The sequence below is a fragment of the Tribolium castaneum genome, chromosome 4, assembly GCF_031307605.1.
Source record: "Tribolium castaneum strain GA2 chromosome 4, icTriCast1.1, whole genome shotgun sequence".
Classification (NCBI taxonomy): domain Eukaryota; kingdom Metazoa; phylum Arthropoda; class Insecta; order Coleoptera; family Tenebrionidae; genus Tribolium; species Tribolium castaneum.
The window spans coordinates 9203813-9230306 of record NC_087397.1 but is presented as its reverse complement, the minus strand read 5'-3'; the positions used below and the strand labels follow the sequence as shown (position 1 = coordinate 9230306).

General features: G+C 30.4%; 1 protein-coding gene across 1 annotated transcript in view; it reads left to right on the top strand.

Moving 5' to 3' along the window:
• Positions 1-25632, top strand: part of LOC100142035 (C3 and PZP-like alpha-2-macroglobulin domain-containing protein 8) — a 99371-nt gene extending 73739 nt beyond the window's left edge. Inside the window, exons 11-19 of the mRNA XM_015985353.2 lie at positions 326-471; positions 763-990; positions 7559-7787; positions 8488-8794; positions 11724-11945; positions 12464-12677; positions 16086-16344; positions 18875-19828; positions 23483-25632. Coding sequence (XP_015840839.1) covers positions 326-471; positions 763-990; positions 7559-7787; positions 8488-8794; positions 11724-11945; positions 12464-12677; positions 16086-16344; positions 18875-19828; positions 23483-24664 — 3741 coding nt within the window. The 3' untranslated portion in view covers positions 24665-25632. The remainder of the gene's footprint in view (positions 1-325; positions 472-762; positions 991-7558; positions 7788-8487; positions 8795-11723; positions 11946-12463; positions 12678-16085; positions 16345-18874; positions 19829-23482) is intronic.
• Positions 25633-26494: the final 862 nt, after the last annotated feature.

Below are 26494 nucleotides of genomic sequence, written 5' to 3'. Positions count from 1 at the left end.
CGAATCCATTGTGTAAAATTCTTTCTCTTTAGTAAATCCCTTATGTGCGCTTCTTCGCCATTGTTTCTTTGAAAGTAATACTTCGGTAAGCTCATCCGAGCTATTCTTTAGGGTCACTTATTTTAAATCCGGCGAAATCAATTTATTTTTTCTTCTAATTGAAAAAACGAATTAAAATGTTAACGATTTTCAAAGCTCCGCTTCCAGTGTGGATTAAACCCACAAAAAGCTATCGTCAACATGATTAATTAAACAATCAATTGAAACAATATTAGATTATCGGGAAAAAATGATTGATTACATCCAAGCGGACATATTTCTGCAGGTGTACGTGAATTTGGAGGAGCGAGAATATTGGTTACCTGGACAATCTCTGGATTTGGAAGTGGTGGCAGAGCGTTCCTCCCTCGTGTGTCTGCTAGGAGGTCGGTCAGGAGGCAACGGGGACGTGAAGTTCGACCCTCGAATTAGGTGAGATACATAAATGATCGAAATTGTTGTCCAGTCAAATTAGAAAAAAATAAGGCGATCGGTAAAAAAATTCCTAGAGAGTTGTTTTTTTTTTAATAGACAGCTTTAACGATACAAAAAGCTTCATAACTTATTATTATATAATATTTTTCTACCAATTTGTAATTTTTTTTTACCGATTTGGCTAATTTGACTGAGCTTAGCTACACGTATGATATATAAATCATCACATTACGTCCGGAACATTCACTAAATTCGCTTTTCCTTTCCTTTCAATTCGATTTGTTGCAGCGAAGAAAGAGAGCCGGCAACGGTCGCCGGCGAAATTGACTTCCTGGAAGCGGGAGTTTCCTTCTTTCAGCGACAATGCGTGAAAAGGGGCAATTCGGGAATCTCTGCCGTGTCCTACAGACAAAGGGGCTCCGGTGCAGGGCCGTCCAACAGAAGGAGGCCTCCTGAAAGCCTGGTGGGAGGAGCGCCGTTCGATCAACTTTGGCTCTGGAAGTGCTTTAATTATTCGTAAGTAAATTACCTCGTAATTATTTATTACCGGGTGCTAAGCACAAAATAAATCCAATTTAGAGTTCGCTCGCTCAAGTTTTACAACGGTTTAAACGACAATCGAAAAATGGTAGCGGATAACACAGGTCTCGGGAGATTCGGCGTCAACAAAAGGAAAACCGGGACACTTTCTAACATTGTTACCGCATTTCAAAAAGTTGGGCACGGAAAATTAACTAAATGGTACATTTACGTACAGTTTGACGCCGCGCAGCGAAACACAAATAATTTACCTTTTATTCTTTTTTCTTAAACTTTTATAATGTGGCAGAAATTAGGAGTTATTAGCCATGCAATATGTTGTGTAATCTATTTTTTTAATAAATATAACTTTCTGCAAATACAGCTTTCATGAAACATGGTCTAGTGTAATAAAGGTTAAAACTGGCGAACAGATATTTAATACTTTTCTTAATCTTTTTAAGTATTATTACGGAAATGACAAGCTATTCTCTGAACAACAAAAACTATCTTAAGAATTTATTGGTTATTTTGTACTTCCTTGTTACGAGTATGTTAATTAATTTTTTTGTATTTTTTTTCTATTTATTGTTTCTACAAATAAAGTGGTTTTATTATAATTATTATATATTTTATTATTATTATTATTCCTATTATTATTATTACTCCCACTAATTTTTATGAACGGTTTAAGCAAAACCCAACCATTTGCAATAAACATCTTTACTTACAATATAAAATATCCAGAAGACAATAAAGTTTATCTACATTTGGTTTACTTTCATAAAAACCACTGTGGTGGAAATGGGGTATTCTTGGCATTAACTTTTTTTTCATGGTAACAGGTTAGTTAATTCCACCAGAATGGATTTTATGAAGGTAAACCGAAAGTAGTTTTTTTTAAAAACTTTAACTACTCTTTTTTTTTAAACAGTTGATTTTCATGATATCTTAGCAATACCATGTAAATTAAAAAACAAAAAAGTGCAGACATATATCACAAATACGTTCGTTTGTAATTCCTTTGTCGGATATCGTAAACTCTAGTATACAAAAAAGTGATTTTCTCGCCAAAATGAAGCTTGTCAAAGTCTATTCTCTGTACAAGAAAGGAAAAACAAAAGTTCCTAAAAATTTGAGACCGATGGTCCAAAGTTTTCAAAAACTTTGGAGTTTTTTTATATTTATTTTTTAATACAATATTTACTGTACTCTGTAAATAAGTTTTTTTTTAATTTAAGTGAGGACACTGCTTTTAACTTTTAATTATTACTTATATTGCTTTTATGTTTATTATTATTATTATTATTATTATTATTATTATTTAATTTGTTTAGTATTTTTTATGTTTAATACTGTCGACTTATATGTTATTTTGTTGTTATATTGACGTGTCTGTAAGTTATTTTTTTCTTGTGACTTCTTTAACAAATAGAATAAAAAGTATTATTTTTTATAACATTCCATAATTATCCAGACTAGAAAACTTCAGTAAAAAATTGGTAAAACGAAATTACATTTTTTACATAATGATAAAATTCTAGCTGAAATTTATCTATTAAATATTGCGATAAAATTTTGCATTACATACCTGTTAAATTCATTTCAAAGAAATATTTAAATGAAACTAATTTTGCAAGTACAAGTATATAAAATAATTTAATGAAACTACCAAGTAATATTAGCCTGGCGCTTCCACCATTTTTAAACACGTTAGACAAAAACCCACTTGAATACTCTCTTACAATTTTACAAGCACAAGTATATAAAACCATTTAAATGAAACTACCAAGTAATATTAGCCTGGCGCCTCCACCATTTTTTTAAACACGTTAGACAAAAAACCATTTAAATACTCTCTTACAATTTTACAAGTACAAGTAAATAAAACAATTAAAAAAAAACTACCTAGTAACATTAGCTTGGCGTCTCCACCATTTTTAAACACGTTACGCAAAAAACCACTTGAATACTCTCTTACAATTTTACAAGCACAAGTATATAAAACAATTTAAATGAAACTACCAAGTAATATTAGCCTGGCGTCTCTACCAATTTTTAAACACGTTAGGCAAAATAACACTTAAATACTCTCTTACAATTTTACAAGCACAAGTATCTAAAACAATTTAAATGAAACTACTAAGTAATATTAGCCTGACGCCTCCACCATTTTTTAAACACGTTAGGCAAAAAACCACTTGAATACTCTCTTACAATTTTACAAGCACAAGTATATAAAACAATTTAAATGAAACTACTAAGTAATATTAGCCTGACGCCACCACAATTTTTTAAACACGTTAGGCAAAAAACCACTTGAATACTCTCTTACAATTTTACAAGCACAAGTATATAAAACAATTTAAATGAAACTACCAAGTAATATTAGCCTGGCGCTTCCATCATTTTTAAACACATGACAAAAAACCACTTGAATACTCTCTTACAATTTTACAAGCACAAGTATATAAAACCATTTAAATAAAACTACCAAGTAATATTAGCCTGGCGCTTCCACCATTTTTTTAAACACGTTAGGCAAAAAACTATTTAAATACTCTCTTACAATTTTACAAGTACAAGTAAATAAAACAATTTAAATAAAACTACCTAGTAATATTAGCTTGACGCCTCCACCATTTTTTAAACACATTAGGCAAAAAACTACTTGAATACTTTCTTACAATTTTACAAGCACAAGTATATAAAACAATTTAAATGAAACTACCAAGTAATATTAGCCTGGCGCCTCCACCATTTTTACTAAAACACGTTAAGCAAAAAAACACCTGAATATCCTCATACTGTGTATTTCTTTTACACGGTTTAGTTACTAAAATTAACACAAAAACTGATTAGGTTTGCAGCAAGCTTATGAGACTGATAAGGCGAGATAAGCGCAAAGTTCTTTCGTTGCGTGGGTAAGTTAGATGACAAAAGATTAATTTTCTTCTCATTAACTTTTTATAAAAACCGGAAAAAGGTGAAGGAAAGCGAAAGCTCATTCGTGTGATTTGTAATATTGCGACTTCTTATCTTATTTTAGTTTGTTCTTGGTCCTGGCAGTTTCAATTTAAAACGTCGGCATTACGTTAGCAAAAATTTAATCTTATAACGAATTGCATCATTATTCTCACAAGCGAAAGTGGTTTTCATTTTTCACAAATCCGGCAGTCAGCGATTTTAAGTCAAGGCGTAAAAATTATTACACTTGCATGAGTAAAAAGGGGAGGTTCAGTGCGAAATTTCAACCGGAAAAATAATCCCAAGTGAGAGCATAAAAGGGTCATCGGTTTCAGTCACATCATGAGGTAGTTTTTTGATCGCTTATTCTAAATGGAAGTTATAAATTCGATTTTTTAAGCGATCGCTTCGATAAATCAATAAATGGAATAAAAAATGTACGTAGTCTTATGTAAGAGCGAATTTAATTTTAAGCCACTTTTATCAACAGAGTATGTGCTCTATTCTGTTAACCACTTCTTCGAAGCAATTTCAAAGTTTATAAAGAGTCGTTTCTCGCGTACGGTCTTATAAAGCTAAGACGTTGTGGTGTAAAGCACATTCTGGTCACAATGTCCTATTTAGATGGAATTTATTCGAACGTAATGCAGTTAAAGCAACCCATCGCATGTTTGTAGCCCAATGTGCCCGATTAAAGCATTAAATGGAGCGCGTTTAAATTTATGGAACCACATCCGTCTATGGTACACATCCATAATTCTCCTTCGGATTTAACGTCCTTCTTGGGCCAGCGTTGTTTAATTTGGCGACATGTGTCTTGGAATTTATGTAGGGACGCCCTTATTAACTGGAGGTTTCCGTATTTGCTATGATATATCTGTTTTCTTGAAAGCATGCTACGAATTCTTGATCAAGACAAAATTTATAGCCCTATACTTAGTATCAATCCACTTTTTGTTCAACCTTTTTATAGTTTTATTTTTCGAGAGGCGTCCGTCCGCATTTGTTAACTTTTTCGTAAACATAATTCACAGATGACGGCCAGAATGGTATTTTTGTTTTAGAAAATGTAGGACGGTTTATGAGCTCGACGATAAATTCACGTCATAATTAACACCCAAGAGACTTATTTTTGTAGCTACAGTGTTTTCAACTTGTAAACAAAACAAAACTACTTTTGGGCTTGTGAACAAAGAGTAGGTAAGCAGATTATTCCTCAAATTTACGAAAGAAAAAAGATAAAAAGTAAGATAATCCAGCGGAAGATGATATATATAAAGGTTCAATAAATTTAAAGCTGTAAATAAAACGTTGACAACATCTTCAAAAAATACCTCTAAATCTTAGAGTGTAAGCAGATGGAGATAGAGATTGATCTAAAGCGTTAAAAAAAATAACATTTTAAATATTTAAATGACATTTTTAGGAACATTAAAGCTAAGCAAGAATTTTTAAGAATGAAAAATAATGATTTAGAGATATATAAAAGTTTAATATATTAAAGAAAAAACATAAAATTAAGTAAAAGTAAACGCAAAACACTAGTAAAAGCTTTTCGTCTTTTGATGCAACACGAAAACAGTGAGAAAAAATTTTCGAAAAAATAATATATGCTATTTAAATTAAATTTTAATTTTAATTTTAAATTAAGTGGCTAGTAATTAGGTAATAGAACCTAAAATGTGACTAACGTTGCATTTAAACTTTTCTCTCGCGACCAGTTCTTGTACGAAAATATACAGAGTAGGTCTGCTAAAAGTATATTTTACTGTAGCTCAAAAACTACAATAATTGCTCCTACAATAATCAGCATAATTATTGAATAACTTTTTGTTTTACTTTATGATTTTTTTCTAAATTTTTTGTAATTAAAATTAAGCATAATTCTAATTAATTAAAGTAATCCATATTTGACTGCATAACGTAAAATGTTCTGTAAACCAGGAAAAATGTACAAAATAAATGCCAACTTAATTCAAATTAGTTTAATTCTGAATTAATAATTTTTCTTTCTTAGGTTCCGTTTACAGAAAGAAAATCTATATAAAATTTAATTCAAATAAATAAAACAATTAAAATAATTTGATATAACATTGACATTTAAATTACAATGACAATGTCAAGTTAAATTTAATTGCAATTAAAACATTCTGTATAACGGTCTTAAATCTGTGAGAATTATTATTAAAATTTATTATTTAGATGTTAAGAGTGTTGTTTTTTGAAAAAATTACATTAAAAAAACTCTCACACTAAAAAAAATTATTGTATTCTACAAAATCAATTAACTTTTTTGAGGCTAGCTGAATTATTTTCTACGTAATTCTTGCAGAAACAAAATTCCTTGTTGATTTCAAAATGTCATTAGAAATATTTAAAAAAATATATTTTTTTAGTGGCTCAATATTAATTAATTAGTTTTGACTGTAAATATGGAACTGTAGAAAAATTGTGAAAAATTTACATTCGTACAGAAAAAAATAAAGTACCTCTTTAATAGCAAACGCTCGTTTCTGTGTAGTTATTAGTTTTTAAAATTTAGTAAAATCAAACTTTTAGAAGATTCACACTGTGTCAAAAGACTGACCAGTTTTGAAATGAGAGCATGGTTCCAAAAATTAAAAATCAAAATTAATAGTTTTATTTTCAAATTTATTTTTATTTTTCCAGTAAGCATACAGACGTAGCTCTAACGTTCTAACGTTTTTTATCGGTTGATATAACGCTATAACGTTGAAATTGCAACGTTGTCATTTGGTTGTATGATGATTTGTTTTACCAATTTTTACCGTTTAAAGTGCGTTATTACTTGCATTTACGTAAAAACGTAAAAGAATCGTAAAATATTAATAATCGTATTTACTGACGTTTGTTTTAAACGTACAATTAACGTATCAATAAAACTGAATTTGGTTTTTTGGCACTTTAAGTCTTGTTAAAGTTTTGCTCTTTATCGTTGATTACTGACTGGTTTTACATTGTTTATAATTCTACGTTATATACTTGCGTGACAAAATCGCTTAAATTGTTAAAAAAAAGTTAATGTTTTACGTTACAAATAACGTTATTTTCGTGGACATTTTTGCGTTGATCTAACGATGAAAGTAACGTTTTTTAAAACTAAATAACAATTCTTTCTTTACGATAGTGTGCTTACTGAATTCTTTTGAATTTAGTGTCAATTTTAATGTCCACAGAGTCGATTGATATTTACTATTTTATATTGTTTGTGCGCAAATGTTTTTCTTGTATTCAGTATAAATTATTAAACATTTAAATTTTTGGATGTAGCACAATATGTACTCCTTTTCTTTTTTTACTTACTATTTGCAATAAGCAACATAATACCTAACAATACTGTACAGGCAATACTTGTACAAAAAGTTCGATTCGTTTCATTAATTAGTCCTAATTAAATTGGTAACATTATCGGGATTCCTTTCACCTACATACTTTCACCACAAAACTTTTTGATTAACGCAAGCAAAATATTTTAAACTAATTGCACGATCCTTCTGTTGGAATTCCCCGGGAAGAATAATAAGTTTGTTGACCAACCCAGAGCAATATATTTCCGTGAGTTATTCTTTGTTTCCAGGTCAGAAATTGCTTCCACCGGACTGACTATTTCGGCGCCTCAAGAAGCCGGTAAATGGTCTCTGTGGGCTTTAACCGTGTCCAGCAATGGTCTGAGATTTTCTTCGTCCGTAAACGTCCAAGTTTTCCGACCTCTGCAGGCGGAATTCCATTTACCTCCCAGTTTGAGAGTTCGCGAAACTTTGGAAGTCGACATTAAGATTGGAAATAACATAAACTCCTGCATGGACGTAAGTGGATTTGAGCCAACATTTATTATGTGTTGTGACTTGCTAACTTTTCGCCGTGACATAAATGCGAACGGACATTGCAAAATTCAGATATCACACGGTGTTACAACTTTATTTCTTGTCACACAACAAAAGCACGGACTAGAACAGTGAGATCGACGACTTTGGTGAAAAAACTTTGCCTCGTCGATTTTCTATATCAAATAAACGAGTTTATAAAGTTGGGAAAAAAGTAGGATAACTTTGTGTATGGTCAATCAGAAGTTACAACCGAACTTAAAAAAATAAAACTGATAAGGGAACAGCTGAAACTTTGCAATTTTGCCTCCACTTTCTTAATTTCAATACCGAACTGAAGTTTGTTTACACAAGTCTCCCTTCAACAAATTCAATTTAGATTAATGTTAATGAAATAATTATTGACCCTTTCGCAAGTCGTTGAAAATTCCGTTTATCTTAATTCACGCGTCGGTAATTAAAGGAATCAGCGTGAATGCAGGTATTGAATAGTCCTCCATCGTTGTCTCTTGAAAGCTTCCTTTATATGTAATAGATCCGTTGCTTTCATATTCTACGCTTTGTAAGACTGAAGTTCTTGTTATTTATCCAGCTTTTCGCCAAAGTCTTATTAGTCTCACGTTTAATTTCCCCACTTCTATTTTTAGAACATTTAAAAGCTTTTAATATTGATCAATTATAGGTGACAGCACTATTAGCCTTGAGCGAAGGAGCGCAATTCCTAAGTAACGGATTACTCTACGTTACTGAAAGGCTTCGCTTGGGTCCACATGGTGCTACATCTTTAGTTGTCAGACTCTTAGTGACAACTCCAGGTGTGAAAAATATGACAGTGGAAGTAAATGGTTACACGAGTCCTTCTTGCGAAGGCACTGAAAAACCGGGAAACACATCTCTAGCAGGAGCTGTGCTTCGTTCAGCTACAATTAAGGTCTATCCCGAAGGAATTGTGAGAACAGACACCGAGAGCGCTTATTTTTGCGCCAACGGTAAGTTCGTAAAGTATCATATTAATTAAGTAAGTGGTTACTTTTCATTTCGAGTTGTAAATTTAATATGAAGGAAGAAAAAGAGACGCGTAAAAGTTTGAAGTTACATAAATTCATGAAGTGCTCCCATTATATTTCATAGCTATTCTGCTTTTTATTTTATAAATTTATTATACAAAATACAGTGGAACCTCTGCAAGTCGAACTACCGTATGTTCATAAACATTAGTATTGTTTTTTGTTTTTTTTAATATTGTAAAATTGTTATCCTCTAAAAAATAAACGTTTTCTTTTTTTTTCACATCAAGTCAGTTGGCTCCAAATATTTTTTAATTCAAAAAAAATTATCTTACAGTTCATGTTACGTTTTAAATTATGTTGCGTTCTTATGTGGTCTACATTTACTCGATAATCACGTTGATTGAACCGCATGTTTACTTTTATTAAGTTGTGGTCTTACGTTTACAATTTAGCGCCTTTATGTGCCTACCTTTTGCTGCATTATTTTTTTATTTCTGCCGGAATTACGTTTACGTGTTCTTACAATATCTTGTTTGCGTTTACATCATATTTTACTTGTTTCTACTTTTATTATAAAAAAAAACGTTAGACCATTTTTATAAACCAACATTACAATAAACTATAGCTGCTTTAATTAGCCTAAAACGCAAATATTTTCCACGAATCAGTTCAAAAGCCGCCAAATTATGTCGAAAAACACACAACAGCAAATTCGGTAGAAAAAAAACATTTTCTATAAGCGTTTTATCACTTTAATATTTTAATTTTTCAACAGATTTTTTCAAAAAGTACCAAATTAAAGTAAAGTGGACAATGTACTAGAATTTTTCAAGAGTGTAACGTATTTTTTTAGATCCAAAATTTTCATATTTTGAAAACTTGTGAAGTTTAATACTTTCCTGTTAAAATGGCTTTATTTGTCATTTTCAGCAGTTTTTGAGTCAAGATTTTTGTCAAATTTTATCACACATTTTTTTAAAAACTCACCAAATTTATGTATTTTTTGTTAAAAATAAAAAAAAATATTAATTTTTGCACAAAAACTAATAAATTAAGCTCACCATTGTTTTATTTTTTACTTTTTCGGTTTTATTGCATTTTTTGATCAGAAACTCACCTGTTCCGCGAAATTCAAAATAAAAAAATACCAAATTCGGTCAAAAAAGAACTAAACCATTCAGCACTTTTTCAGCTTAAATGACTTTTTTTACAAAATTTTGTCTAAAATTTAGTGAAACGCATTTATTTTTCTAAATTTTGCAAAAACCTCAAAGTTAATATAGACTTTACAGTCCAGAATCAACAAATGTTTTATTGATTAAACCATGCAAAGACAAATTTGATAACTGATGGACAATTTTATTGTAAAAGGTTAATTTTTTCTTAAAAATTTTAGACCATTTATCTACCATTAGACAAAATTTTGTTCTAAAATACTATGCAAAAAGATAGAAAATTGGTAATAGATAGTATTTTACACTTCTATTAAGTTACTTTTAAAATTTAGCGCCTTTATGTTTATCCCCCTGCATATTTTTGTCTATTATTCTTTACTTTTCTCAAATTTTACGTTTTTTAATTTTTGTATTTAAACGTCTCCAGGTTTACGTTTGTGTTCTTACAAACCCACTTTTATATTTCCGACATATTTTATTTATCTACCTTTTTACAAATTTTACAAAGTAGGTTAAAAAAATTTTTTAACGTTATTCTTAATTTAAAACTTTAATTTTTAATAAATTCCGTCAAAAAACATACAAAAAACAGTATCATGTAAGTTGATTTTTTAATTCAAAAAAATTATCTCAAAGAATTCTGTATCAAAAAAATTTAATTTTGAAATAATATTGTTTTTACTCATTTTATTTCACAAAAATCACCACATTTCCGTATTTTTTAGTCAAAAATAATAAAAAACATCGTCAAATTTACGCCGTTTTTTAACCAATTTTTGTACGAAAACTACTAAATTAAGTCAACACTGCATTATCTTTAAACTTTTTTAAGGTTTTATTGCATTTTTCAATCAAAAACTCACTCATTTTGTAAAACTAGAACTCAAAAATTACCAAATTAAGGCAAAGAACATAAATTTGATGTCTCTGCAAAGCGTTTCAGTACTTTTTCAACCTGAAACACAAAAATTTTTGTAACATTTCTTCCAATATCGTTTTAACGTTAAGCACATTTAGTGTGCTTTTCAAGTATCGTTGTTTATTTTTCAGCTAGAAACTTATTGTTTTGTTAGTATTCTAGATCTTGTCCTTATCTATCTACTACATATTTCGTCAAGTTTTGTCAAAAATATTGTCCAAAAACTTTAAACTAGTAAATGTTACTGTTCTGAAGCAACAATTTTTTTGTATACTACATATATTTAACCATGCAAACACAAATTCTATATCTTGGGACTAATTTTATCTCTGGAGACGTACAATACAATAAAAAATTAAAATGCTACTTATAGAGGTTTTTAGTTAAAGAGACTAGAAATCTGTTCGAGTTTCCACTGTACCTATAATTAACGATACTAAGAATTTTTACACCTACCACAGCACCTACTGTTTGAATATTTTGCTCCGTGCGGATAAATAAATAAGAAGTCTCTATAGATTCAATACAGAGTTTCCACTGTACCTATAATTAACGATACTAAGAATTTTTACACCTACCACAGCACCTACTGTTTGAATATTTTGCTCCGTGCGGATAAATAAATAAGAAGTCTCTATAGATTCAATACTCTAACATCCTCCCTCGTCGAGTTTGTATTTGTTCTTTTGAAGCTTATGGCAATCCCTTCTCATATTGCCGGCTCGTTTCGGCTTACAATTTCCGTTCGAACGCGTTTTTAATACAGTTTCTTAACCCTTTGAGAAGGTTGAATGCGAGTTTGGGTCGTTTTCAGAAAACTTGGTAATTTCCACCGCCGACAAATATAAATATGAATGGGTAGCGGCGCCGCGCAATCACGAGGGTATAGTTCTGGAGCTGAAAGCCGGAGTATCTAAGCGAATCGGCCCAATTCACATTGCGCTCGCTGAAAGCCGCTCCCCTTCTGATAAGATGTATCGCTTAACCATCGGCGATGTGAACAACATGATTACATGGATAGGCCGAGGCAAACACGGTAAGGTTTCAACTTCTCATCACTGGAGACCCGATTTCAGGAAACTTTCAGCAATTTTTAAGGGCTTTTCCTAATACTCGAAATAAATTTGTTTTGGTAAATAAAGAAATATTTGACCCTACAGTTGTGTTTATCCTTTTATTTTGCAATATGATATTTTTTTATTTTTATTATTAGTTTAAAATCATTACATTCAGTTTTTTCAGTTTCATAGTTATTTTATTTTACATCTAAATTTTTTTTTGGGCTTCCAGTATTTGCTTTTTAGTTTATTAATTTTTTATAGTATTTTTTATTTTATTGATTTCCCAAATTTTTCAGTTTTTCAGTTCGTTCTATTTATTTGTTTTTGTAATAAAATTTATTGTAATAAAAGTTACGTTTTTATTTTTGCTGAATTGCAAATTAATAAAAAATGTATCCTAAATCACCGGATTTTAAGATCCAATCCGGTCTCTAATCATTACTACCGCCCTTGACAAATCTAGATTATTATTAACCGCAATACTCCACTTTAGGATACGGCGTTCAATTAACAAGAGTGGAAACGCCGGGAATCTTATCGGAGGATGAATGGTGCACGTTCTGGATCACGTGGGAGAAGAACACTATAGCTTTCGGAAATGGCTCGATTCCCCACAACAATACTTTACTCAAGTGGAGGATGGACAAGAAGATTAAAATACAACAAGTGGGTTTTGCCTCGTCATGGGGAAGCTCAGCAGAGTTCAGGTGCTTAGTTCTTTCTTTTTGTCCGTAACCACCTTCTAAATTCGAAGCTTTTTGCCTCACTTGAAATAAAACAGTTCGTTTCGTCGCACTCTTTTTCGATAAAGACACTCGGACGGACCTAATCATGTTATGCTTTTTGTCCAACGAGCGGCTTTCTTCCCGACAAAGTGAAAATGGTCTCGCGGGTAATGCAATAATATCGCAATCGGCCACCACTTTACTTCCGGAAAACGCTCCGTTTCCAAGTTGAAAACTAGATAATCGTAATGTTTTCCACCACAAATATTTAAAAATGCGGAAAGATAAAATGTTTCCTTATATTCCTTAAAGTCCAATAATGTTATGAATTCGATAAAATATCAATAAGATACTAAAAGTATTTCTGAAACGTTATTATTACACATAGGATTAATAATAATATTAATATTTCTAGTATAATTAAAATAATTGCCTTTGTTCTAAGTTAATTAATTTTTTTTTAATATGAGAGAAAAGGTAAGTGCTTTTGTAACTTCTCTACACTCGACTGACATATCCAAGTATTTATTACTTCCAGAAACAAAACTTTTACCGCAAATAATTTTTTGTAAATTTTTTTTACATTAATAATACGTCTTTTCTTAAAAAAATTTGTTCTTAGACGAGTTTGAATGCACGAATCATTACGTCGTAGTTTTGGTTCCATCAACAAATTCAAAATTTCAATTAAATTTCTCTTCAAAGGTTTTGTATGTCAAAACATTAAAAAAAATAGTTTCGTTTAATCAAATAGATTTTTTGCATTTTTTACATTATTTTGTAATGGCTTTTCTTATATAGTTCCTAAACTTTCAAATACTACAAGAACGAGTATATAATGCATTAGGTCACACAAAAGCAAATTTGACTTTAATGTAACAGATCAGTGTGTGATTAATAATTATACTAATTATTCATTAAATATCTGCTCGCATTTTTTCAAATGTAATAACAAAAAAATGACAAATTATTTTTGTGTTCCTTCTTATTTGTTCTTATTTTAGTAAGAAATTATGGAAGTTATTAAAAGACAAAAAACATTGTATCTTAGGTTAGAGGCTAAGCTTTTTGGAAAATGCCACGAACTGGAATTTTAAAGAAAATATCGAATTGTTATAAATAAGAATACAGTGTTTTTTATAAGTAGAGTTAGGAGTTTTTAGCACAAAAATTACGAAAATAAGCGATACGGTAAGCTTAAAATTTAAGCCAAGTATGCATATAAAAATTCTCAAAAACTGAAAATATGTCTAAAATTATACCCAAAACTTGAATACTTAAGCGCTATTCAAAGCAAAAATTATTTATTAAATGTTTAACACAAACAAACTTAATGACAAAAATCTAATTATTAATTAGTTAATTAGTTAATTTTCTTGTCTCAAAATGACAAAAGTTTATTAGCTTAAAAAAAATTAATTTTTAAAAATAATAATAATAATAATAATAATATTTTAAAATAATAATAATTTTTAAAATTATTACATCATCAAATAATTAAAAAAAATAATTCAAGAATTAATTTTCTTGAAAAAATCCTATATAATTTTCGAGTTAGTTATTAATTTTTTTTAATGACACCTTACTACGGCAATTTTTTGGAAAAAAAATTTTACTCTAAAAATGTTTTCTAATTCAAAAGCTTTTTTATATATTTTTATATTAAATTTTATATTCACTTGTTCGAATTTCATTCGTAAATTTTTTTGCCACGACGTCTCAAAATGACAAAAGTTTATTAGCTTAAAAAAAATTAATTTTTAAAACTATTAGATAATATTAAGCTAAATAACTTCAGAAACTTAAAAATTATCAAAATTAGCACTAAAATAGTACAAAAAATGTTTTGATCAAATTAGCAAATAAGCATTAAAAGAATTGAGTTATTTAAAACAGAAGAGAGTGTTTGCCTATGTCAACAAAAAATACGCTGCTTATTAAAATAACAAATTAGCAAAATGCTATAAACCCGAACTTTAGATATAAGTGTAAAGAAGAGTACAGAAATTTTGATTTTGTTAAGTTATTTCATGAAATTATTATGAACTAAAAATACTTAGACGAAAAGTTTAGACAGGAAAAAAGCTAACAAAAAAACACAAAAAAAGTTATTATAAATTTATTTATCTATTCATTATCGGAAGAATTGTTTTATTTTTAATGAGTTAATTTTAATGCGAGCTTTTTCCAATGGTCTTTATTCCCGTGAGCTTTTCTGCTTTCATTTTTATTTAGGTGGGTATTTTAATTACACACTATTATGGTACTATTTACGATTATTTTGAAAAAGTTCTGTCTTTGTTGGTGTCTCTATGTGTGAAAACTCAATGATATACAGCTTTTCTTCTCGTTTTTTCACATTTTACACTTCACAATATGAAAGGAGCTAGAATACTTATCTGTTTGCTAAAAATCAAACAAGAATTTCAAAGTAGATGTACTTACCTCAGTGTTCACAAAAACTGCTGAGAACTAAATAACCATAATGTTTTCCATGACGAATATTAAAAAATGTGCAAAGAATAAATTTTTCCCTAAATTAGCCGATTTATTCGGCTCGAGTATTATTTATTGCACGTCATTTTCAGTAAAAATAGGCCAAAAAGGGAGAATCTGCGTCATAGCGGAAACAATTTACTAGGGGAAAATGAGGCAGTTAATTACAATTAGAATGGCCGCTGTTGCTATTCATTTTTTCCGCTCTTTCACACGTCAAAAGCATGCCTCTCGTTAAAGAACCGATTTATTACAAGTTTTGCAATTAAAGTAAATAAGTTCATTGAAATGTATTCCAATCAATGCAAAAGCTTGGTCTAGATTGCGGTAAGCGTTTAATTCCACGACGTATGAGCCATTCAAAAACTAATCCTTCCATAAAAGCTTCTTAGAAAGTAAGGAACGTTAGCGAAACTTGGGACGTAGTATTAGCGAGATCGATGTAACTATTTAGAAGAATGTCAGCCGTTCAAAGTTCACCACATCATCAATCTAGTGGAAGTTGGGGACTAAGACACGAAATGAATTGTTATAGACTACAACCGATAAATAATTGGTTTCATATATTTCGCACAAAATAAATCATTGCGATTAAATTCATTTATCAATGGTTCTAAACAACCGATCGATCATTCATCTAACAAAATTGATGTCCTAGAAAGAATGCCATTCTAATTTTGCGCTTCATTTAGCCGACGCTTTAGTTTGATAGATTTCCTGGAATAATTTTAAAGACGCGTCGGAATTTTAACACGAAAACAAAGAGATTTCTAATTTCGCATTTACGAACAACAATCGCCAGTGCAGACAACTCTATAAATTCTATAAACTACTTGTGACAAGTTTAGAACCATAAAGAGACTAACCCCGCTTCTGGCACGGTGTATATTCCAGAATATGGAATTTCAACGAAGAGGCTGGCTTTTCCCAAGTTCTACATTTAGACACTCCGAAATCGGTCGTTCCTGGTTCCGAATGGGGAAAGTTGCTTGTAGCAGGAGGCTTAGCTTTACCAGCCATAAACAAGAAAATCGAAGGTGGTGGACTTTCCGGTGCTTTGGCAGCTTTAACTCCGCTTTTAACTTTGCAACACCTTGGCAAGAAAGCCAACAAGACCGAACGCTTACAAGCTTTGCAGAGTTTACCGGGAGATGTAAGTATTCTAATCTTATCTTAAACCAGAGTTTTGAGCTTTAATTATGCTAGCAAGTACAGGGTTATAATGAGGCTCTTTTTTACATTTTTTTTAATTTTAATATTTTTTATTGGGAATAAACGTTTTTTGAAGGGGGGTATATCTACAGACTGTTCCGTTTAATGCACACATTAGAAGTATTGAAAGTTCTTATTTTAAATTGGAAGGTAACCTTTTTACTGCGTTTTTAGATAACTCGAGTTATTTCAAGGAAATTTTTATTAGCTTTCCCTGTACCTAAATTTACACGTTTTCGAAAAATTTAGGGTTTTTTAATTTTTTTTAGATTTGCATATTTCACTTAAAAATCTTTACTTAAAGCCTGGATCTTTCCTTCAGTGTGTTCAAAATTGGAAAACGTTTACAAATTCCAATATTTTAACGTTATTTTTGAACAACTTCTACAAACTATAAGTCAATCATTTGGGGAAATTTTTATTTCACTAGGTGGAGGAAAATTGAATTCTGCATCGATCTGGCCTTCCCTATACTATCTTATCTATCTGTGACAATTTTCAAGTGATGTTGGTTTTCTTTGTTATGGCCGAAAAATCTTTACTAGTCACATTGAATAAACGATAAATTTTGTTTAAAATTTTGTTTTTCTTTTCATTAAAAAAAATACATTTATTGTTTTTAGAAATTGTTAATCAAAAGTAAAGAGAATGTTAATACAGATTGATGCAGAATTAATTAAATTCTTTACCATTTAGGACCGGTTTAGAAAATCAAGATTAATTTAATCTACAATTAAATACGTGATTAACTGATCAGTAATCACGTGACCAAACTGAACCAATTCCATTGGTTCATTCGCATTGTTAACTTTTAACAACGAATTAAATTTTAACAGATTTTTCTATAAACCGGCCTTTAGTAAAATAAACATTGTGGCATTTTAATTAAAAATTTTGACTTATATATGTTTGAAATTCTGTAAACTATGGACCGGTTTATAGAAACGTCATTAGTTTAATCTGCTATTAAATGCGTGATTAACTGAACACGTGACCAGATTGAAGCAATTTAATTAGTCCATACGCGTTTTTAACTTTTAACAACGAATTAAATTTTACAGAGCTTTTTATAAAGCGTTGAAAATACTTTTATTGATCAGGACCTAGCAGATTATAGTCGTTGTATTTTAGTTTATAAGTTTGATTTTTTTGCATATGTATGTGAAAGTTGTAGGTATGCTTAAAAAACATTCCTAATATGAGACAATAACCTTTTTCATTACAAGACTTTTCGTATTAGGAAACCATATGAAAAATAAATGACCGCTTTAACTGAGATATTTTTTATTGAATGATACAAAATTAAAAATAAATGTAACAAACTTTTAAAAACACAATAATTACTAGACACAGATATTTTTGCAGTTTGACAAAGAAACATTTTTCATTGAATAAACGATAAATTTTATTTAAAATTTTGCTTGCCTTTCCATTAAAACAAAATAAATTTATCGTTTTTTGTATAACTTAAAAACTGTTAAACAAAAATATAGAAAATGTTAATACAGATTGATGCAGAATTAAATTCTTTACCATTTAGAACCGGTTTAGAAAAACGAGATTAATTTAAACCACAATTAAATACGTAATTAACTGATCAGTAATCACGTGACCATACTAGGAAACAATATGAAAATTAAATGACCGCTTTAACTGAGATATCTTTTATTGAATTATACAAAATTAAAAATAGATGTAACAAACTTTCAAAAACATAATAATTTTTTTTTAAAGGAATTAACATTTTCTTTCTTATATGATTAAAACTTTGAAAATAAACTAAAAATTTTTTTTAGGTTTTACATTTACAACAAAGGGTACAGAGAAACCTTTTTGATTTAGTTTTCCCGCATTACATCTACTCATCAGTATCCGTTTCAACCAGTCAAAAGTATAAAATATATCGAACGAACGACATAATAAATACATACTACAAAGTCTTAGGTCTATGTTTAGAATAATTAACACTATTTTATTACTATTTTTTACCTTCTATTCACTTGTAAGCAAAATTTTGGCGACAAAAAAACCAAAAAAAAAAACGTTTTACACCTTTAGTTTTAAAAATTTTAAAAAAATACAAACAATGGTCTTTTGATAACATTCTTATGCGTGTTGAATAAGATTTAACAGATTTATTAATTAAACTTAATTGGTTTGAATTATTACAGTTTACTTACAAACTTTTTAATTTTTAAAGCTTTTTATTTTGGTTATTTTAAATAAAAACCCCTATTTATTTTCACATCATTTGATTAGAAAACAAATTTTTTTTTCATTTTACAACCATATAATAACGTAAATCCTAACACATTTGGAGTTATTCGCTACAAACTTGTGTTGTATTATAATGACAAATTCAACAAATAGATGTCGAACAGTGGTGCTTTTTTGAAACAAGCTTTAATTTATAAAAAAAATTAGTGTCTCGTAATAGGAAATCGGCGCCTACATTTCCTGATGATTTGCAGATACAAGACATCCTGTCGTATCGCAAAGTGGACAACTCGTTCAGCGAGCACCAAATGCTGGGCAGTCACACGGCCACAGTTTCAATCTTGGAAGCTTTGACTAAAGTCCAGAGTTATTTCAATATCGATCCGGATTTGATTCAAGCCATCAAGCGCTGGGTGCAACTGCGTCAGGAAGATGACGGCCGTTTCTCTCCACTTCCTGCAGACGTCAAGTTTCCCTCGTCAAAACAGACCGATTTTATGCGAAAGAACTTAAGTTCGGAGATTGCTCTCCTCGAGCACGTTATCGAAATTACCGCCGACACTGTAGTCACTTTGTACGAAATCGAGATCGAAAACGATGCTGATTCGGAGACACTGCAAAAAGCCAAGATTTTCCTGGAGAACAGCCTCCCAAAACTGCAAACTCCCGAAACGATCGCTGTTGTCGCCCTAGCACTGGTTCTAGTCCGCAGTGCAACCGCCTCGTGGGCGATCGAAAAGCTGCGGAATGTGTCCACCACCGAGGACGGCGAGTTCGGATGGCCACATTTAGTCCCGCGAAGAGATGCGGCTGATTGGTTGTACGAGTCCGAATCGGAAAAAACATTAAAAGAGCCGTTAGCGACGACTCTGGACGAGTACAAAGCCTCGCTTCACGCTTTATCCACTTTTTGCATAATCGGAGATTTGAAATTTGCCGAAAGTGTAGCTCGGTATTTGTTTTATCGATCTCATATGCTCGATAAACACCCCGAGTTGTTGTACCAAGCTGTGAAAACTTTTACACAGTACGATTTATTGGCCAAGGATCGGCATCGCGCTTTAACTGTCTCATTGGCAACTTCGGGAATGGAACTCACAGACACTTTGGAACTTAAACCAGATAAACCGCCGCAAAGTCTTCATTTGCCGAGCCTTCCCACCAAAGTTTTTGTCTACGCCACCGGAGCAGGATGTGCCACAATCCAGGTAAGCAAGTGGCGAATTAACAAATTGAGGCAACGATTTATACTTAATATAATAGAGCCCACATTAATAACGTTTCAATGGTAATTTTTTATTTTCTTCAGATTAAATGAGAATGTTTACAATATTATTAATAATTATTACAAAAATTCATTAAAAATAAAAAACATACTTAAAAGACTTTTTTGGTCAAATAGAAAGAAAAAAATTGTTTTTTTACTACACAAGTACATCGCAAAATTTAAATAATATAAATGTTAACCAATTACAAACTAATGGTCAAAACATTATTCAAAACTTTCGAACCAACTCTCGTATGGTGATAAGAGAGGTTAAGCAAAGCTTAAAAATTAAGTGAGATTTTTAACTTGATTTTTAATTCTTAGTATATTTCTTGTTATCTCAGCAATCGTTTTAATTGTTGTATTTTGTTTTCATTGTCAAATTTAATTTATTGTCTAATTTACAAGTTTATTAAATGTTTGAAACAGCATAAAACACTAATTGGTGATTTTTTTAACAAATAGTCAAATATATCTTCTTAGTGTTGTAAGATCTGTTGTGTCACCTATTTTTTTATTTGAAGTGCCAAAAATTTAAACTTTACCATATAAATTTTTAACTTAGTTTGATTTCCATAATCACAGCTCAAAACATCAATGTAGTCAACAAACAATGTAAAAGGGAAAAAATAACATAACAAATAAAAACATAAAAATGTAAAAAATAAATAAATATAGAAAGTAATAAATATGGACTACCATTTTATTTTTGGCTCAAAAATAAAAAATTATTTAGATATCAACTTTTTATTAATGTAATTATGTAATATTAATTAGACATATTTTCAAGTATAAGGTAACAGTCTTACGAGTATATTGTTAATTAACTATATTATTTTATTAATAAATATTTATTTTGAATTTATCTGTTATAGCATCTCGTTTACTGACTGAATCAAAGTAGATGTCATTTTCATATTCATTAGTCTTATTCTCTGGTTTTTTTCTTTTTTTTATGTTTCTTGTCTTTAGTTTTGTTTTCTTTTTCAATTATCTTCTATTATTTTTTCTAGGCAGTATTAGAAGCTACTTTATTGTAAAAGTCAAAAACTATTAAATTACTAGCAATTGCCAGCGATTTCGCACGTATGTCTAAACTATTTTGAAATGCAGAAAAACAAAGCAAAACTTAGTAACAAAAAATAAAAACACATAATTTTATTGTAAACTTTAAAAATGTGATCCAATACGAACCTGAGTTACTTTTGCTTGTTTTTATAATAATTGCAAACAAAATTTTATTCTTTATTTAACCCCTTTGTTGCTGTAATTTCCAAAAATTTTGAAACACATATTTATTCACTTTTAACTGAAATTTCAAAAACCATTTTTTATGAATATAACTTAAAAATGACGAATATTTATTGTATTTTGACCTCATTAGAGATAGAATTTCCGAAAAAGTTAAAACACGTGTTTCTTTATTTTTCACCGAAAGCTCAAATACTAATTCTCATCGATATAATTTCACAAGTTATGGATCTTGATACATAAATTTTTATCAGCCCTTAGGGATTGATTTCTCATGAAACACTTGTTTCTTTATTTTTGACCAAAAGCCTAAATACCAATTTATAATATAACTTTAAAAATGACGAATTTTTATTCAATTTTTTTTAAATTCATTTTTAGAGGGTATATCTATGTTATAATATCCACTATAAAAATTGCAAGTTTCTATCTTCAACTGTTTAAGCTGTGCGTTGATACGAGTAGGTCAGTCAATCAGTCAGTCAGTCGAAATAAGCAATTTTACGTAGAATGTATAAATTATTAAAAAGATCAACTGTAAACTTAAATCTAGGGCAAAATTTATTAAATACATAATTCTAAAATATGAAGAAAGTTATCCATTGGTATAAAAGTGGTGATATCTTTATCTGTGATAAATAGGTATGTCCAAAGGAATACTGTTAAAAACAGTAGTTTATAGCTCAGCGATATTCAGCTTGTGTTATAAGGATTTCCAAGGTTCAGTGACGCTTTTTAATTATTTACCCGTACCATCAAACCAAGAAATTTAAATTTCTGGTTGTTTAAACTACTTTGTGGGAAATTATGTAGTGAGGCATAAGACTCAAAGATACGATGTCTATCTCGTGGAAAAGTTCTAAATCGATTTGAGAAGCTGAAAGTTGAAAATAACAACATTTATAATTGAACGAACTAAAACATGAACTTGCGAATAAATTAAACGACAAAAACTGGATGCAAAGTAATATATCTTGCTGACATTTTTTTTATTTTGAATAAAATAAAAGTTTCATTACAAACTACAATTACAAATATTTTGAATGTTAATAATAGAATTGAAGCAATGATTTTGAACCTTAATCTATGAAAAATAACAAATTGAAACGATTTCCAATGTCTTCAAAAACTAAAAAATTTTAACATTTAACAGTGCCGTCCAAAAATTAATTATAAATGTTAAACAGTTATCCCATTTGCAGAAAACATTTAGAATTTTTTTCCGTCAACTGAATTGTCACATTGATAAAGAATTTAATAACTTAAATTTAGAAGAAAATAATGACCTGCAGATAAAAAATGAAGAATTATGATGTACTTTATAAATTAGAGCGATTTTTACTGTTTTTAGTAAAACTGCTTAACACTATTAAGCAAAGATACCATTATTGTAAGTTTTTGCTTTGGAATTTCAAGAAAATTTCATTTAAGATGTAGAGTTTCACAAACATGAAAAAATTTGAAGGTTGAAGAGCCATGCTCAAGCTTATAATAAAACTATATATATATATATATATATATATATATATATATATATATATATATATATATATATATATATATATATAGTTTTATTATTATTTATTATAAATATATATATATATACAGGGTGCTCAAAAACTGGCGCACCAACTCCGTGGTACGTTATTGAGAAGCAAGTGCAGGTTACGGGAAAAATGTTGAAAAAATTCCTAAAATCATATTTTAAGAAATCTGGAGCTACAAACTTATTGTGTTAACTTCTTAAGTTTTCATTATTTTTTTATGTTTTCATGTTTCATACCAGGTAATCGTTCCGTAACAAAACGATGAATAATTATTTTTAAATTTACTTTCAGACTTTAACAGTTTTTTTAATTTAAAAAAAATAAAATTCATCCAAAAAGTCACAGTGTGTAGATGTGGCAACACTGGGAATTGTTTCCTAGGAAACCGTTTCAAAAATGATTTATTTTTATTGTTGCTCAAATTCTATTGCGATCACGACGTTAGACAACGTTGCCACATATCATTTATCTAAAAGAATTTTTTTACTATTTTTACCTTTATATGTAACCAGTTCTCTACCACACACCATTGAGTTGGTGCGCCAGTTTTTGAGCACGCTGTATATATATATATATACATATATATATATATATATATCGCCAATTATATAATAGGACTAATAGGTGAACCCAATGGGAATTTTTGTAATAATTAATATGTTCATAATGTTGTTCAGATGCCATTTTAACCTAAATAAAATGGAAATTTACTTTAAAACTTTAATGTGGACGCTATTTTATTTATAACCACTTTATTTATTAAAGTCCCTGAAGTTACAATTTATATTTAATTGTAGGGAAAAGTATCGTATTCGACATATTCCGTGAAACGCGCGACTCCGCTCCTTGAACTTTGGTCGGGTGTAGTTCAGGAGATTCTCCCCGACCGCAGTTCAGTCGAAGAAATCGAAGGCAAACTCCCGATGCTTAAGCTCAAGACATGCTTTAGATGGAAAGGAAAAACCCCATCGGGAATACTCCGCTTAGAAATCTCCCTTTTTTCAGGCTTCGAGCTCGCAACCACTCCACCACAATTACTAAATCCTCCCGAAGACATGTCCGAAATGCAGCATAACTTCCACGATAACAAGCTGTGGTTCATTTTTGCCAATATCTCCACTCTGTGTCCTGTTTGCGTCCAATACATGGCCCGCAGCGCCTTTGTGATCTCATCCCTCCGTCCAGCTTACGCGAAAGTTTATCCCGCTGGCAGACAAGATCTAGCCGCTGAAACATTCTTCCACACGAAAATCGGAAGCAACTTACTCAAGTCGATAACCGAAGACGATCTAATCACTTGGTTTGGCAAAAACAGAACGGATATTAGCGAGCCATATTTCCAATTTCCACAAAACTGTATTAGAGAAGTTTCGACAACTACTTCCACCACCACAATAAGCACCACCACGGATAATCCCCCAGTTCCATCACCGAAGCTGGAAGTTTTAAGCGTGGCCACTTACACAATCAATGTCGATAACCAGTCCATTTCGAATATTAATGACACGGAAAAACACAAGTCCACTGCAACTCCAATGATTGAAGAAAACGCGATACCTCACCACGAGGAAGAGAAAACTTTGAAGAAGAAGAGTCGGAGCATCACGGGCAAAAATTTGCAAAGCACAACCGTTCCAGATCACGTCGTGACAGAATCGATTACCACGGTCTCAACTCCGAGTGAAGTGACGACAAAATTAGCTGAGAAAGAACTCGTGGTGGACAAGAACGTGTCGCCCCCCAGACATGTAAACACAGTCATCCACAACAGCCCCATAAAATACATAGAGAAAGATGCGAAGCACTCCGAGGAGTCTTTAGCGACATTCGCTCCCGAAATAAAGAATGATCAATACGTGCTGTTAGATAAGGAGGAGCTCTGGGGGATGCTAAAGGAGGTTGTTGATGACCAACTTAAAAAGAAAACGAGTTCGAAGATAGTCGACGGCGAGAAGCTCCGCAGCCAAGGCTTCACGTAATTATTTGTCCCACATTTTTGAACAAGAATACGTGTTGTGATTAGAATAACTGATCTCGTTTACGATTGTAAATTGTACATATAATTAGTGCTGGGTTTATTGATCGGGATGCGGATTCTGCTTGGAAATTTATGTAGATTAAACCACAATTAGCAATATTTGTAAGTGTCTTTTGGTATCAAAATCAATTACAATCAACATGATTGGCCGCAATGTGGTGCGGTGGAAGTGGGTAATTTGTCAGCACGGATTTATATCAACACGGGCTGGTGCCAAAATATAATTAGCTCGAACTGTACATACAGATAAGTCAATTGCATCACAGTACTCACTAATTCGGGAAAAAGGATCGTTTCAAACACTGATAAATGTATTAAAAGTGTACATAAGAAAAGTGTAAATTATCCGCCCATTAATTATAAATTAAACTTGCTGAAATGGTAATCGTAAGAATTTCATGTCTGCTGTATTTTAGGCGTAAGAACTCTTTACTGTACATAAGGCAAGTGTGACGCATTTTTGTAAATGTGCCAAATCGTTATTCCAGTTATTCCACCGAATCAACTTGATTTTTTTACTCGTGTACCTGTATTATTTCATACTCTTTGTTGCCAAAAACGAGGTAGTTCTAGTTGTACCCAGAAAACATCGAAATTTTTATAACCGATTTTCGACTTGTACATAACAGTGCATTCAGTCTTTTCCCATAGTTTTGATAAGCTATATTGCACAGAATTTTGTAACTCTACCTACAGGCTGTCACAGTTATTTGCTGGATTTATACATAACATAACATGTACACTGCTCACCAATGTTAGATATAGGAGGAAAATAATGTTATTTTCTCAGTAATGCTTCAGCCAAAGTTATATAATGCATTTTAGCTCTATTTTAAATACAAAATTGTACGTATTCATGTCATATCAATGTGTATTATTTACCAGTTCAATAAATTATGATTTTTTAAATCCGCTGTATTATTGTACAACCCTCGTATTTTATACCTGCAGCTGAACTGTAGTGAGAATGTCTGATGAAAAGCTGTTTGAAGAATTTTTGAAAAAAACTTTATACAATTAGATGTTGTTCATAAATTGAATCTTTATGAGACTTTATTGTATTCCTAAATTCTGAGTTTCCCAATAGGAACGAGATGTTTTAAAACGTCTTGCCAACCATATTTCAAATGATAGAAATCTCTCTAGCTGTCATTTATGTTAAGTATAGTGTGAGAATTCTTGGCAAAATATACGCTTAAACAACGTTTGCTTATTAGTTATTACGCAAAAATTTTATAAAAATAATGGATTTTTTTTTAAATCCTGCAGAAAGTAGCCTCCAAGAAATTGTAATTAATTTAACACCTTTAGATTACTTTTTTTTGGGATATTTAAAGTCGTTGATTTTTGTATAATTATTATGAAAACACATAAAATGACACTTAAAGAAGAAACAATCATCTCTTTTAAAATAAAGAATGAAGGCAAAGATAATGCTCTTGCTCTTTGTGTTATAATTTCAACAAAATAATTATTTTATTTTATTATTTTTTATTTTATTTAATTCTTTTTTTGATTTTTTTTAAATTATTTTATTGGTACTTAACAGAAAGATAAAAATGTGTACTGTCTAAACACCAATGAAAAATAAAATTTGGATTGACGTCACAACTCAAAAACGAATGACATCATGAACATCATAACAAAGATATAAATTTTGTGTTTTACTTTTGGTTTAGTCTAGATATAGATTTTTTAAAAATTGCTGCTATTTAAAAATAAAATGAAAGAAAAACTTACATTTGGTCATTTTATTTTTTATAAAAAATAA